Source organism: Miniopterus natalensis, chromosome 10 (assembly GCF_054644295.1).
Source record: "Miniopterus natalensis isolate mMinNat1 chromosome 10, mMinNat1.hap1, whole genome shotgun sequence".
Lineage (NCBI taxonomy): Eukaryota > Metazoa > Chordata > Mammalia > Chiroptera > Miniopteridae > Miniopterus > Miniopterus natalensis.
In genome coordinates this window covers 2,347,850-2,359,275 of record NC_142090.1, presented here as the reverse complement: position 1 = coordinate 2,359,275, position 11,426 = coordinate 2,347,850, and the positions used below count along the sequence as shown (strand labels likewise).

General features: G+C 44.6%; 1 protein-coding gene across 1 annotated transcript; it reads left to right on the top strand.

The window, feature by feature from the left end:
* Positions 1-21: 21 nt before the first annotated feature.
* On the top strand, positions 22-7,021 carry LOC107524893 (small ribosomal subunit protein eS4, X isoform-like). The gene is made up of 2 exons (XM_016196945.2): positions 22-103; positions 4,910-7,021. Exon 2 carries the CDS (start codon positions 4,945-4,947, stop codon positions 5,734-5,736), a length of 792 nt encoding a protein of 263 aa, XP_016052431.2. The 5' UTR covers positions 22-103; positions 4,910-4,944; the 3' UTR covers positions 5,737-7,021.
* Positions 7,022-11,426: the final 4,405 nt, after the last annotated feature.

Sequence of the window (11,426 nt, the reverse complement as noted above, 5' to 3'; positions counted from 1 at the left end):
AGAAGTGCGTGGGGGGGGTCAGAGGGCGTCAGACACCGTCGCGTTGAGGCCGAGACACGCGTGTGACTACTTTCCTCTAGAACCTTCATTTCGCCTTAACTAGGTAAGACTAACAGCGTGTACTTTTACTTACCTTACTATTAACAAAGCACTTACTGAGTAAGCGGGCGCTTTTGGTCTCTACTCGGGTTAAAAGCCTCTCGCTGGCTGCGTAGGTGGTTCGTGGTGAATTCGGGGGGGAAAAAAAAAAGAGACGCTGAGTTTAAAAGTACACGGAGCCCGCGTCCTTAGCCAGTTCCTTTCGGAGGTAGGAGGGTTCGGTTACTACTGGCGGTCGAGTGTGAACTGGTTAAGGGAGGTGTTAAACCGGCGGCGGGCGGGCGCGGGGTGCTCGCCGCGGGCTAGGCCTCGCGGCCGGGCGGGGAGTGCGGCGCGGGCGGGACGCTGCCCCGGCCTGAAGGTCCCGCGTTCCGTCCCGGCCGAGGGCAGGCCCCGCGGGTGCAGGCTCCGTCCCCGGCCCTGGTCGGGGCACGCGTGGGAGGCAGCCAATGCATTGGTTCCTGCTTCTCTCCCCTCCCCCTTTCCCCTCCCCCCCCCACTCCTCCCCTCCCCCCCACTCCTCCCCTCTCCTCTTTCTAAAACTCAATGGAAAACATATCCTCGAGTGAGCGTTAAAAAAAAGAGAGCGAGAGACGTGCCTGAGTGGAGTTTACAACCTATCGAGTAACTTGCTGGCATATGTTTTTCCTTTGATGGAGAAATAGTGATTATGCTGACAGTGCTGATCGTTAGCACCTAGAGCGCTCAGTATCCGCCAGGCACGGCCCTAAGTGCTTTATATACAGGGTGTCCCCCCAAAAAACGTATGCACCCTTCTTTCAGGTAGCGCAGTTGATGTTTGTTTTCCTCCTCTTCAGATTTAACCCATTGGAATTAATAATTATTGGGTGTGTATACCTTTTTTGGGGGGGGGATACTTGTTTATATAATAGCCCATTGAATTGAGTCCCCGCAGCCCTGTGAGGCAGGTGCTGTTATTACACATACACACGTTTTAGGAGGAGGACGTGGAGGCACCGGTTTGCCCCACATCACTCTGTCCTAGCGGGTGGTAGAAAAGGCCATGAACACCGACCGTTCCTCAAAAAAAAACAAAAACAGAAAAGTGATTTGAAGGAAAGAGGTAACGTGGGATCTAGAGAAATACAGGGGTTGGCAAAAGTAGGTTTATAGTTGTGAGTACATGAAGCACAGTTTATTCTTGTCTTGTTATTTATTTATTAATAAAGCTATTGTAGTTATCGTAACCTGCATGTCTTTTCCCACACAAACAGCTGGAAACCTACTTTTGTCCACCCCTGGAAGGGCCTTTTAAGGAGGCAAAGCCTGGGGCATGTTTAAAGGCTTACAGACGAGAGCTGCAGAGACTTAATGGTTAGAGACAGGATCTGAGAAGGGTACTTGAGGGAGTGGGGACCTGAAGAGGAAGGAGAATGTAGGTATAAAAATCAACTTTAGATAGGGGAGGGCGTCTGGTCCACCCCCAGCGGAGACAAGGAGTCGGGAAGGGGTGCAGATGCAAGGAATTTTTGGGTTAGGGAGCTCAGAAAGGTTGAGGAGGTTCTAGTCTGAAGGCTTATGTGCTTTTTTGTTTGTTTTTTTCCTCAGAAGTAGAAAGCAAGGTAGTAGAAATCCAAGACTCAAGTTAAAGTCAAGTAACCTACACAAATGTTACCCACCTATGGGCTGTGTTCAAAACTTTGCTTAGAAAACAATTCTTGGTCCATTCTAATACATGGAGCAGTGGGTTTCGTAGAACTTAAGTACTGTACTGCTATAGAGTATGTCAGTAATTATTTTAATTAAGGAAATTTCCTTGCAGCACTCATTGTCTATAATCACACTCAATACTCAGCATATACAGGGTGTCCTTAAAAAAAAGTATGCACACTTTGAATGATTATAAAGGCAGAATTTATTCACATACAGTTCATTTTCAAAGTTTAAAAGAATCTACAGAAATGAATAATTTTTTGGTCAATGCCTGTTTTCAAACTGATGACTGTTCTAGTCCAGGCACCACTGATAACACAAAGCAGTGAAATCATGAACATCAAGAATCGTTTCGTTCGGTATCTGTGCGCCTTCAATCCATCGACTGTTGCCAGTTTTGTACCAGAAACTTTATCTTTTATGTATTCCCATGAAAAAAAAAAAAGTAGTGGCATTTTAGGATTAGTTTTCCTTGTTCAAAGAGTAGTCTAGCTTCACCCATTATTTCAAATCAGTTAAACCTGAAAAGTAAAGAAAGTTAAGTGAGTTATCAGGTGTTAAAGTGTGTATACATTTTGGGGGGACGCCCTATACAGTGGTGCCTCGGTTTTCTAATGTAATCCTTTAGGGAATACCGTTAGAGTTCTGAAACATTCGAAAACCAAGGGATCAACAGCCAACAGCTGGGCCTCAGGATCTTGCACTCAGCGGAAGCCATGTGGCATGTTAGACTTCCGAGGCGTGTTCAAAAACCAAAGCATTTACTCCTGGGTTTACGGCGTTCTCTGAATCGAAATGTTTGTTAATGGAGACGTTCAAAGACCTAGGTACCACTGTATTAGTACTGTTTAGTCATTGCACAGAGCTTTTCTTCCTGAGTTATAGTCTTTTTTCATTCCAAGGTGAATTTCCTGAACTCACCTTGGATTTTGATGTAAGATACAGCTAGAATTTTCAACTGGCTCTGTCACTTACCACCATGATACATGTTACTACCACCCTGGACCTTAGTTAACAAAGGGCTGTAATGACTAAATGAAATAATGTATTTAAAACAGCTAGCACAGCACCTAGCACAAAATGTGAATGCCCTTCCTACCTCCCTATCAGATTATCACTTAACATAGTGCCAAAGATACTGTAAATACTCAGTGTATATCTCCTGTTCACCATGATGGCAGTGGTTAAGGCCAGGTTAAGAGATGAGCCCGTCAGGTAGTTATCCAGGGTGGCTAACCATAAGGATGCTAAAACTTCTCTACATACTAAAATATCCTAAGAATATGAGATGGAGGAGAAAAAACTATTTTTATTGCAACTCTTTTCAACCAAAATATTGTATGTGGTTAGGAAGGAAAGGCCCTTGGAAAGAGGGCAAAAGAGCAGAAAGGACATGACCAACAGCAGGTTACCATGTATAGGTCAGTGGGTTGTGATGGAAGGTGAGGTGGACAGGCTGGCACAGTCCCACTGTCAACACTCACCCACTCTTCCTTCCCCCCACCCACTCCCACACACAAGCAAGATTCTGAGTCTATAAAAAATAGAAATACGTAAAATGTGTCTAATTATATTATTTGCTGACCCAGGCAAGTCCACAAATGTTAATCCAGTTCTGATGGTATTGATAACAGTGATTGCTTGAGCTAAAATCCTTTTTCAATTGGGGTCCTGGATTTCTTATCTTAGAAAAGAAGTGTGAAGTGTGTTTTTTTTTTTTTAATTCTTCAAGGTGCCAGAGTTGTTTGTGTAGTGAACAAAGCAAAGTCATGCCTACTGCCCATTATAAAAGATTTGGGTTCCCTAAACTGAAGTTTCCTCTCGGGTAATGCGACCCACTCCACCTGCCAGTGTTCCCTTACCCTCCTCCTCCATCCCACCCACTTCTATTCAACGTAAATCTTTCCTCCCATACAAAGAAATCAGTGTTTTAGAAAGAAGGCTTTACGGTTGCATAGCTGCTCTGTGCTGAAGGAGTGTCTTGGTCCTCGCCCTGCTCCTTACATGTGGTGGAGCTGGTCTGGTCCTTTGGGTGCACCTGTTTGTGTGGCTGTCTTGCACAACATGGTTTTGAAATTACTTTAGTTTTAATGCTCCAGAGACATCACTTTTATTTATTATTTTAGTTAATCCTCACCTGAGGACATCTTTCCATTGATTTTTACAGAGAGTGGAAGGGAGGAAGGGGGTGCGGGAGAGAGAGAAATATCAGTGAGAGAGAGACACACACATCAATTGGTTTCGTGTCACACATCCCCCAGCTGTGTCCCGGAATCAAACTTGAGACCCTTTAGTGCAAGGGCCAACGCTCTAACCACTGGGCAACACCAGCCAGGGCCCTCACTTCTCTTTTAAAAGAATGTATGAGGCATTCTCATAAATTGCTGATGGAAATGCAGAGGTGTTCAGTCGTTTTGGAGGGGGATTTGGCAATCTCTAACAAAACTATACATTTATTAGCTTTTTGACACATCCTTCGTTTAGGAATTAATCCTAAAGTCATACCTCCACTTCCACTCTTAGGTATATACTCATGAGATCCATTTAAGTGGATTTTAAATATGGAGATTTAAAATCCATAATCAGTTCTGCTCTGCCTATATGATCCTGGGTGTGCCTAACTTCCATGAGAGAGTTTCCTCTGTTTCTTTCTCTGTGAAGTGGGGCATTTGGAGTAAATAATGGCTTCCGCTTATTGAAAGTCAACTACGTTACAGACAGTGTGCTTATTGTTCTATGTACATGATTTCTAACCCTTCCCTGCAGGGTAGTTATTCTACCCCCCTCTGATAGGTGAGTACTTTGAGACCCAGAGAGGTTTAGCTCTCACACAGTCCTCCAGCTAGTAAGAACCCAGGTCTGCCTGACCGCAAAGCCTGCGGTCTTCCTAATGCATTAAGGTGCTTCCAGAAGATGCAAATATCTAAGGCCTTATACAGCTCGAGATTCTGTGATTCTTTACTCTTTTTAAAAAATTAAATTTATTGGGGTAACGTGCGTTAATAACATTATATAAGTTTTAGTTGTACAATTTCATAATCCATCATCTGTATGTTCTGCTGTGTCGTCAGCCCCCAAAGCCTAGTCTCCTTCCCTCACTATATTTGACACCCTTGTGGTTTTTTTTACTTTTAAGCAAGAAGAGGCCCTCTTTCCGTGCCCAGCGCAGCCATGGCTCGTGGTCCCAAGAAGCACCTAAAGCGCGTAGCAGCTCCGAAGCATTGGATGCTGGACAAGCTGACGGGCGTGTTCGCTCCTCGCCCGTCCACCGGCCCCCACAAGCTGAGGGAATGTCTCCCTCTCATCATTTTCCTGAGAAACAGACTGAAGTATGCCCTAACCGGAGACGAAGTGAAGAAGATCTGCATGCAGCGGTTCATTAAGATCGACGGCAAGGTCCGAACGGATGTCACCTACCCTGCTGGTTTCATGGATGTCATCAGCATTGAAAAGACCGGAGAGAATTTCCGTCTGGTCTACGACACCAAGGGTCGCTTTGCTGTGCATCGTATCACACCTGAGGAGGCCAAGTACAAGCTGTGCAAAGTGAGGAAGATCTTCGTGGGCACAAAGGGCATCCCTCACCTGGTGACCCACGATGCGCGCACCATCCGCTACCCTGATCCCCTCATCAAGGTGAACGACACCATTCAGATTGATTTGGAATCTGGCAAAATTACCGATTTCATCAAGTTTGACACCGGTAACCTGTGTATGGTGACCGGAGGCGCCAACCTGGGGAGAATTGGCGTGATCACCAACAGAGAGAAGCACCCTGGTTCTTTTGATGTAGTTCACGTGAAAGATGCCAATGGCCACAGCTTCGCTACCCGTCTCTCCAACATTTTCGTTATCGGCAAAGGCAACAAACCATGGATTTCCCTTCCCCGTGGAAAGGGCATCCGCCTCACCATTGCTGAAGAGAGAGACAAGAGACTGGCAGCCAAACAGTTGGTGAAATGAGCCAAACGCGACATGATAAGAAGAGTCTTTGTACTTAATTAAAGATAATGCTGCATGAGGGAAAAAATAAGATGGGGGGAATTGACATGCCCACTAATGCTAATAATTCATAACCTAACTTTCATTCCCTTTTCCTCTGGGACTTAACAGCTATATGAGTACGACACTCCCTTTCTCTAAAGTCAGTCTCGCTTCAGCCTCTCCCTTTTTATACACTCGGTGAGTTCACTGTACTTCTCAGTTTGTAACCAGCTACCTGCTCCTGAAAAGCTCTTATTTCATTTATTCACTTATTTCCTTTTAGTTGCATTTCTTACTTCCTGTCTTATAGCTGCATAGGCAATTAGTCTGATGTGCTTTCTACATGTATTTGAGTTTGTAGGTTTCTAGCAAAATAAGTAGTTTTGTTTCAAATGTTTATGTAATTGCAATTGAAATGCAAGTATAGATTTTAGTTAAAGATAATGTATTAATATTGGCTTATTAAATGTAACAAATACACCATACCAATGTAAGATGTAACTGGTGTGGAACGTGCCGCATATATGGCAGCTCTGTACTATCTCAGTTTTTCTGTAAGTGTGAAATTACTTTAAAAAAATAAAGCCTATTTAAAAAATGTATGTGTACAAGGATGAGAAATTCATGGATAAAAAATGCCATTTAAACTGGTAATTTAGTGTATTTTATCACCTTTTATATTAAAACTAAAATGGGTAAAGTGTGACAAATATCACAGTATGTTTACTAGTTGTATTTTTAGAAGTCCCAATAACTCTCATGTTAAAAGACTAAAATATTCCATATAAGTTATAAATTCATAATTTATAAATTTATTTTTAACTACTGGGGCAAAGGAATATTCTTTGCCTTGTTTAGATAAAGTATAACTGAATTAGGAAGCTCATTTCCCCCCATTTTAGACTCAAAATTATTTTATTCCTGCTAGTCTCCCCAAACCTCCTGTCAAGCTGAAATATCTAACTTCTGTGTTGATCTTAGCATTTGTAAGGGATAAATAATTGATGAGCACAGGAATTCTGGGAATAGCTGAATAGCTTATTCTCTGTGCTAAACTGTTTCTAAATGTCCTTAGGCATCAACCCAAAATATACATCAAAAGGGTGTCAGTTGGCATTGGGAAGCGAGGCAACATTATGGATTAGAATTCTGGAACAAGAAATGCAACAAGAGGAAGTTGTCAGTTCCACTGCTGGTTAAACTGTGCCTTGCGTTTTTGTTTTGTTTTTTTAATTCCTTAAATTAAAGGTAAGACTGTAACCTCTCTGAGGGTAGAATCTTCCTTTCAAATTTCAACAGAATGAGAGCAGAGACTTCCACATGAACCGAAGGAAGAAAAGTTCTTTAAAAATATTATATTGTGATAACATAAGATCTACTTTCTTAACAAATCTTTAAGTGCATAGTGCAGCATATTGGGAGGACACTCGAACCCACTGTGCGACCAGTCGGGTGAAGGTGCTATTAAGCACTCTCTAAATAACAGAAGCGAATCAGATGGCCAAACAAGATAAAGAAAAAGATCTGGCTCATTCACAAGCTGAATAGTTAACTGGAACAATGGAGATAAAGGGAACGTTTCCCAAATGAGGTTGAGTTAGATACTCTCCTTTATAAAAGGCAATCGCGTTTTCAGCATTTACGTATTATTTTGTTCCCCGGAGCACATTTCCCTTTATGCAAAGCACAAAATAAGCAGGTATTTCACCAGGTAGCACAGAACTTGTTTTCCACTTCCGCAGTGGCCCGGGCTCCCACATACCATTGGGGGGGGGGGGTAGGCAGCACCAGGTCCAAGGTAGCAAGCAAGGCAGGCGACCTCATGGAAAAGATAAGATGATCGCCAAGTCAGGGATCGATGCTAAGAACATGGCAGAGCCATAGGTGAAAGTGGACACAAGCCAAGGGGCAAGGTGGCGCTGGCAGCAGCCGGCCGAGCGCCCGGGCAGCTGGGAGGATCCAGTGTTGCGCCGGAACTGGGGCAGCCTGCTTTCCGTTCCTCCTCGCCGCGAGCAAGCCCGCTTCTCAACGAGCCCTTCCCAGAGGTGCGCCAGGGAGAATTTCGCTCTGGTTTCTAGGGGCAGATAAGGGAAGCGGAATTTTATACGCCCCCTGACAGAGGCAATTACCGCCTCCAGAAACAAACCCGGGGCCGTGTGTCCCCAGAGCTGATCCTGTTTCTCTCCCCGGGTTGGCAACTACCCCAGGACAGGATAATGGTTGTGGCTCATATCTGCCTCCGTGCTGGCTGGAAACTGAAAGTGGAATTAAATATACACACAGAAAAGCATGAGGGGGGGAAATCAAGGCAGGGTTGCAGGCTTCTCTCCGCCTCTGATCACCACCCCTGGCCCGCCTTGCGCATCAGAGAGGCTAACACCCCTTCCCTCCGGGAACCTGGAAGGAGATGGGGTGGGTGAAGGCACCGCAAACCCCCCCCCTTTTCCCCGGCTCCCCTGGCTCATCTACCTTCGCCTACGGTATTCATAGCATCTCTAAGTTAAACGGGAACTTAGCGGTACTGTCCGGGTCGGGTTCTTCCCCAGGGCAGGAATTTCTTTCAAGCATTCTTACCACGGCCCGAAAGGAGCACCATCAACGTCAGGAGCATTGCTGGGGCACTCCTTTCGTTTTCCTTCTATTACATATTAAAACACAGGCAGAACAGAAGCATATACTGAGCAGGGTAACTTTTTAAACATTTTGTAGAGTATGTCTCTTAAAGTGGAAAAAATGTTTAAATACATTTTATTGTGTAGCACGTTTACAGACACAATCAAATTTACTTACTGAAATGAAAAATAAATGGGTTAAACTGAAAGACAATTAAAATCCCCGGCTCTGTAAAATCTCTATTAACTGGAAATCAGTTAACAATAATAATTAATTGGGCTTCCTTTCCCAGAGTTTTGAAAATGCAGCCACTACAGGATCTAAATTTATGAAAGAATCTGTGCTTTAACATAAAAATCAAAACACAGGATTGTAGGAGTTATTTTAGGCTGAAAAGACTTTCCCAAATTTTAAAAATATATGTGCAAGAATGTGAAACACTGGATCTGAGTCAGAAGACTTCAGTTTGTGTCCCAGATTTGCCTCTTTTTTAAAAAAATTTTATTTATTGATCTGAGAGAGAGAGGAAGGGGGGAGTGAGAGAGAGAGAAACATGGATTTTTTGTTCCACTCATTGATGCATTATTGGTTGCCTCTTGTATGTGCCCTGACCTGGGATCAAACCCACAACCTTGGCGTATCAGGTCAACACTCTAACCAACTGAGGGTCATGCCCTTGTTAACGCTGCATTACCGGTGATCAGCAGGCTCAGAGGGGTTACTGAGCCTGCCCAGGGTCTCACAGCTGCAAGTGGGGGTGTTGGAATCCACATACAAACAGCTGAGTCCCCCCACCCCCAAGTCAGCTGAATTTGGGAGGTAATTTTTTTTAAGTACATTCTTGAGTTTCCTTAATTCTATTCTCTAGATCTTCCTGCAAGATTCCCAAAAATCTGACCTGCTCTTAGTTTGCACACGTCAAAGCCCCTGTTTTTTCACCTGGCATCCCATGCCTTTGACACGATGCTCCAATTCATCTTTCTGGACATGTCTCACGAGACTCCCCCACCCACTGCCCCTCGACCGAGCTGTGTTTTTTCTCCTTCAGCTCAAGTCCTCTGACAAGAGGGCCTGTCTCAGATGCCACCCTTTTGAGGAGCCAGGTTAATACAGTCTGAAGGGATCTCTCCCCACCTCATGTGGAAATCCTATGGCTCGACTGCACAATTCATATCATTCCCTTACGTACACCATCAAGGAGAGTTATTTGCGTACTCGAATTATGTCCTTGGATGTGCTGCAGAGAGATAGAAATCAAGGCACAGCTGTTTCTAGGGCCGTTTTCTCCCAGAAGTGGAGGTAGGGTTTGAGGCCCCAGTAGGGCTGGAATTGCTGCAAGTCCTGCTCCCTAGCTCAAGGCTCTGGTGAGCGGCCTTGAGAACTGGACTTTTCATTCCCAGGTTCTTCTGCATCTACTTTGTTTTGCCAACAAAGTAAAGCTGTTAAGCCTCAGGCCATATGAATCAAGTAGAAACCCCCCTCTAGTCAAAGCCGGTGCCTCTGTGAGCAAGTTTACCTGAAAAAAAAAAAAAAAAATCTGAGCTCCTGCAGTCCCTGGACAGTTATTTACTGGGATCTCTTTCAGGCTGTTTGGAAACCAGAACTTGACCCTGTGGTTTTAGCTTCAGCAGATTATGAAATCGAGTTAATAATGGCACCCTGAAATGCAAACTACCTCCGCATGTTTGTTTTGCAGTGACCCACATAAAGCTGACACATGTAAATCGCCGTGAAGTGCACAATTAAGAGTGTTTCTTCACCTCTTTACCATAGGGGTTCAAAGTCCTTTAACCAGCGGCACTGCGAGAAAAAAAAAATCCATTCCTTGAAATGCAGTCTTACAGTCGGGCAACACTGCTTCCTAGCGTCCAGTGCGGGCACTGCCCGACGTGCGTGGGCTTGAAGCCCGGAGGTTGCAGAGGGAGGTCTGGGAGTAGGCGGGAGGGTGTGTTTACTGGCCGGCGCACAGCTTGTGGAGGTAAAACCTTAATCACAAAATGGTCCCAAATAAGTGTGGATAGAAAGGAGCCACATGCTCACCTGATGAGCTCAGGGGAGGCCTGCGGGGCGGCCTTGCAAACTCAGAGACCTAAAGGAACCACAGACGATGGTCTGAAATGAAAACTTTTTAACTAAAAGCAGTTTGTGGTTTGTAGTCACATCCTAGGCCGGTATCTCCCCTGACAAAGGCCCATCTTTACCTGAACCCAGCCTGCCTATTGTTATTTTTGCATCTACGATAACATATCATTGGAATGTCAAAGTAATTTTCCTTTACCCGGATCCCCCAGGGCACAGGCCCTGTCCTGTGGAGACCACAAATCCCCTCATTGTTACTGAGTTAATTGCTGACTATTAACTCTCCTGCACCCACCTAGTAAAAAAAGTGTGTGTCCTTCATCTTTTCATCCAGTCCCAGAGGTCTCCCCGCTTTGCTTCCTCCCGCCTCCCAGTGGATTTCAGGTAACCCACTTATGTCTTCTCTGGAACGTATAAAATAAGGTGCAGAACTGCCATTCTCCGGAGCGTTATCTCAGTCTGTTGAGATTCTGCTTCCCGGAAGTTGTCGACTGTTTTGGCTCAAATAAACCCACAAAAATTCTTAAGGTTTAAATGTTTCTTATGTTGACACCAGACGCTCTTTATCAATGGGTTTTATCCATTGTCAGGGAGGAAGAATTATTCTCGGTCCTTGGAGTTCTTCTGGCTGGATTGGTCACCAAGTTAACAAACACAGATTAGCAGGAGAATATGAAATAAACGTTTAATAACATGGACACCTCCTGTACACAAGGGAGGGGACCTAGGAACACTGAGTAATTCTCCAAAACGGTGGAAGCCACCACCTTAAATACCACCCCCAGGTAAGGGTGTGGAGTGTCCTTTAGAGGAGGTGACCTTGGAAAGCACTGGAATCAGGGGTAAGGTTGGTTGTTATGCACATTTAAACCCTCCCTTCCCCGGGGATAATGAAGGCGGGTCTGGTCCTGTGAGAGAAACACCCTTCCAGGTGGAGATTTCCCTTACGATTGTCATTTATCAAAAGTAACTTTTAC

Bases quoted from the DNA above. Each gene is read 5' to 3' on its own strand.
- LOC107524893 (XM_016196945.2), top strand. From the start codon at position 4,945: ATGGCTCGTGGTCCCAAGAAGCACCTAAAGCGCGTAGCAGCTCCGAAG.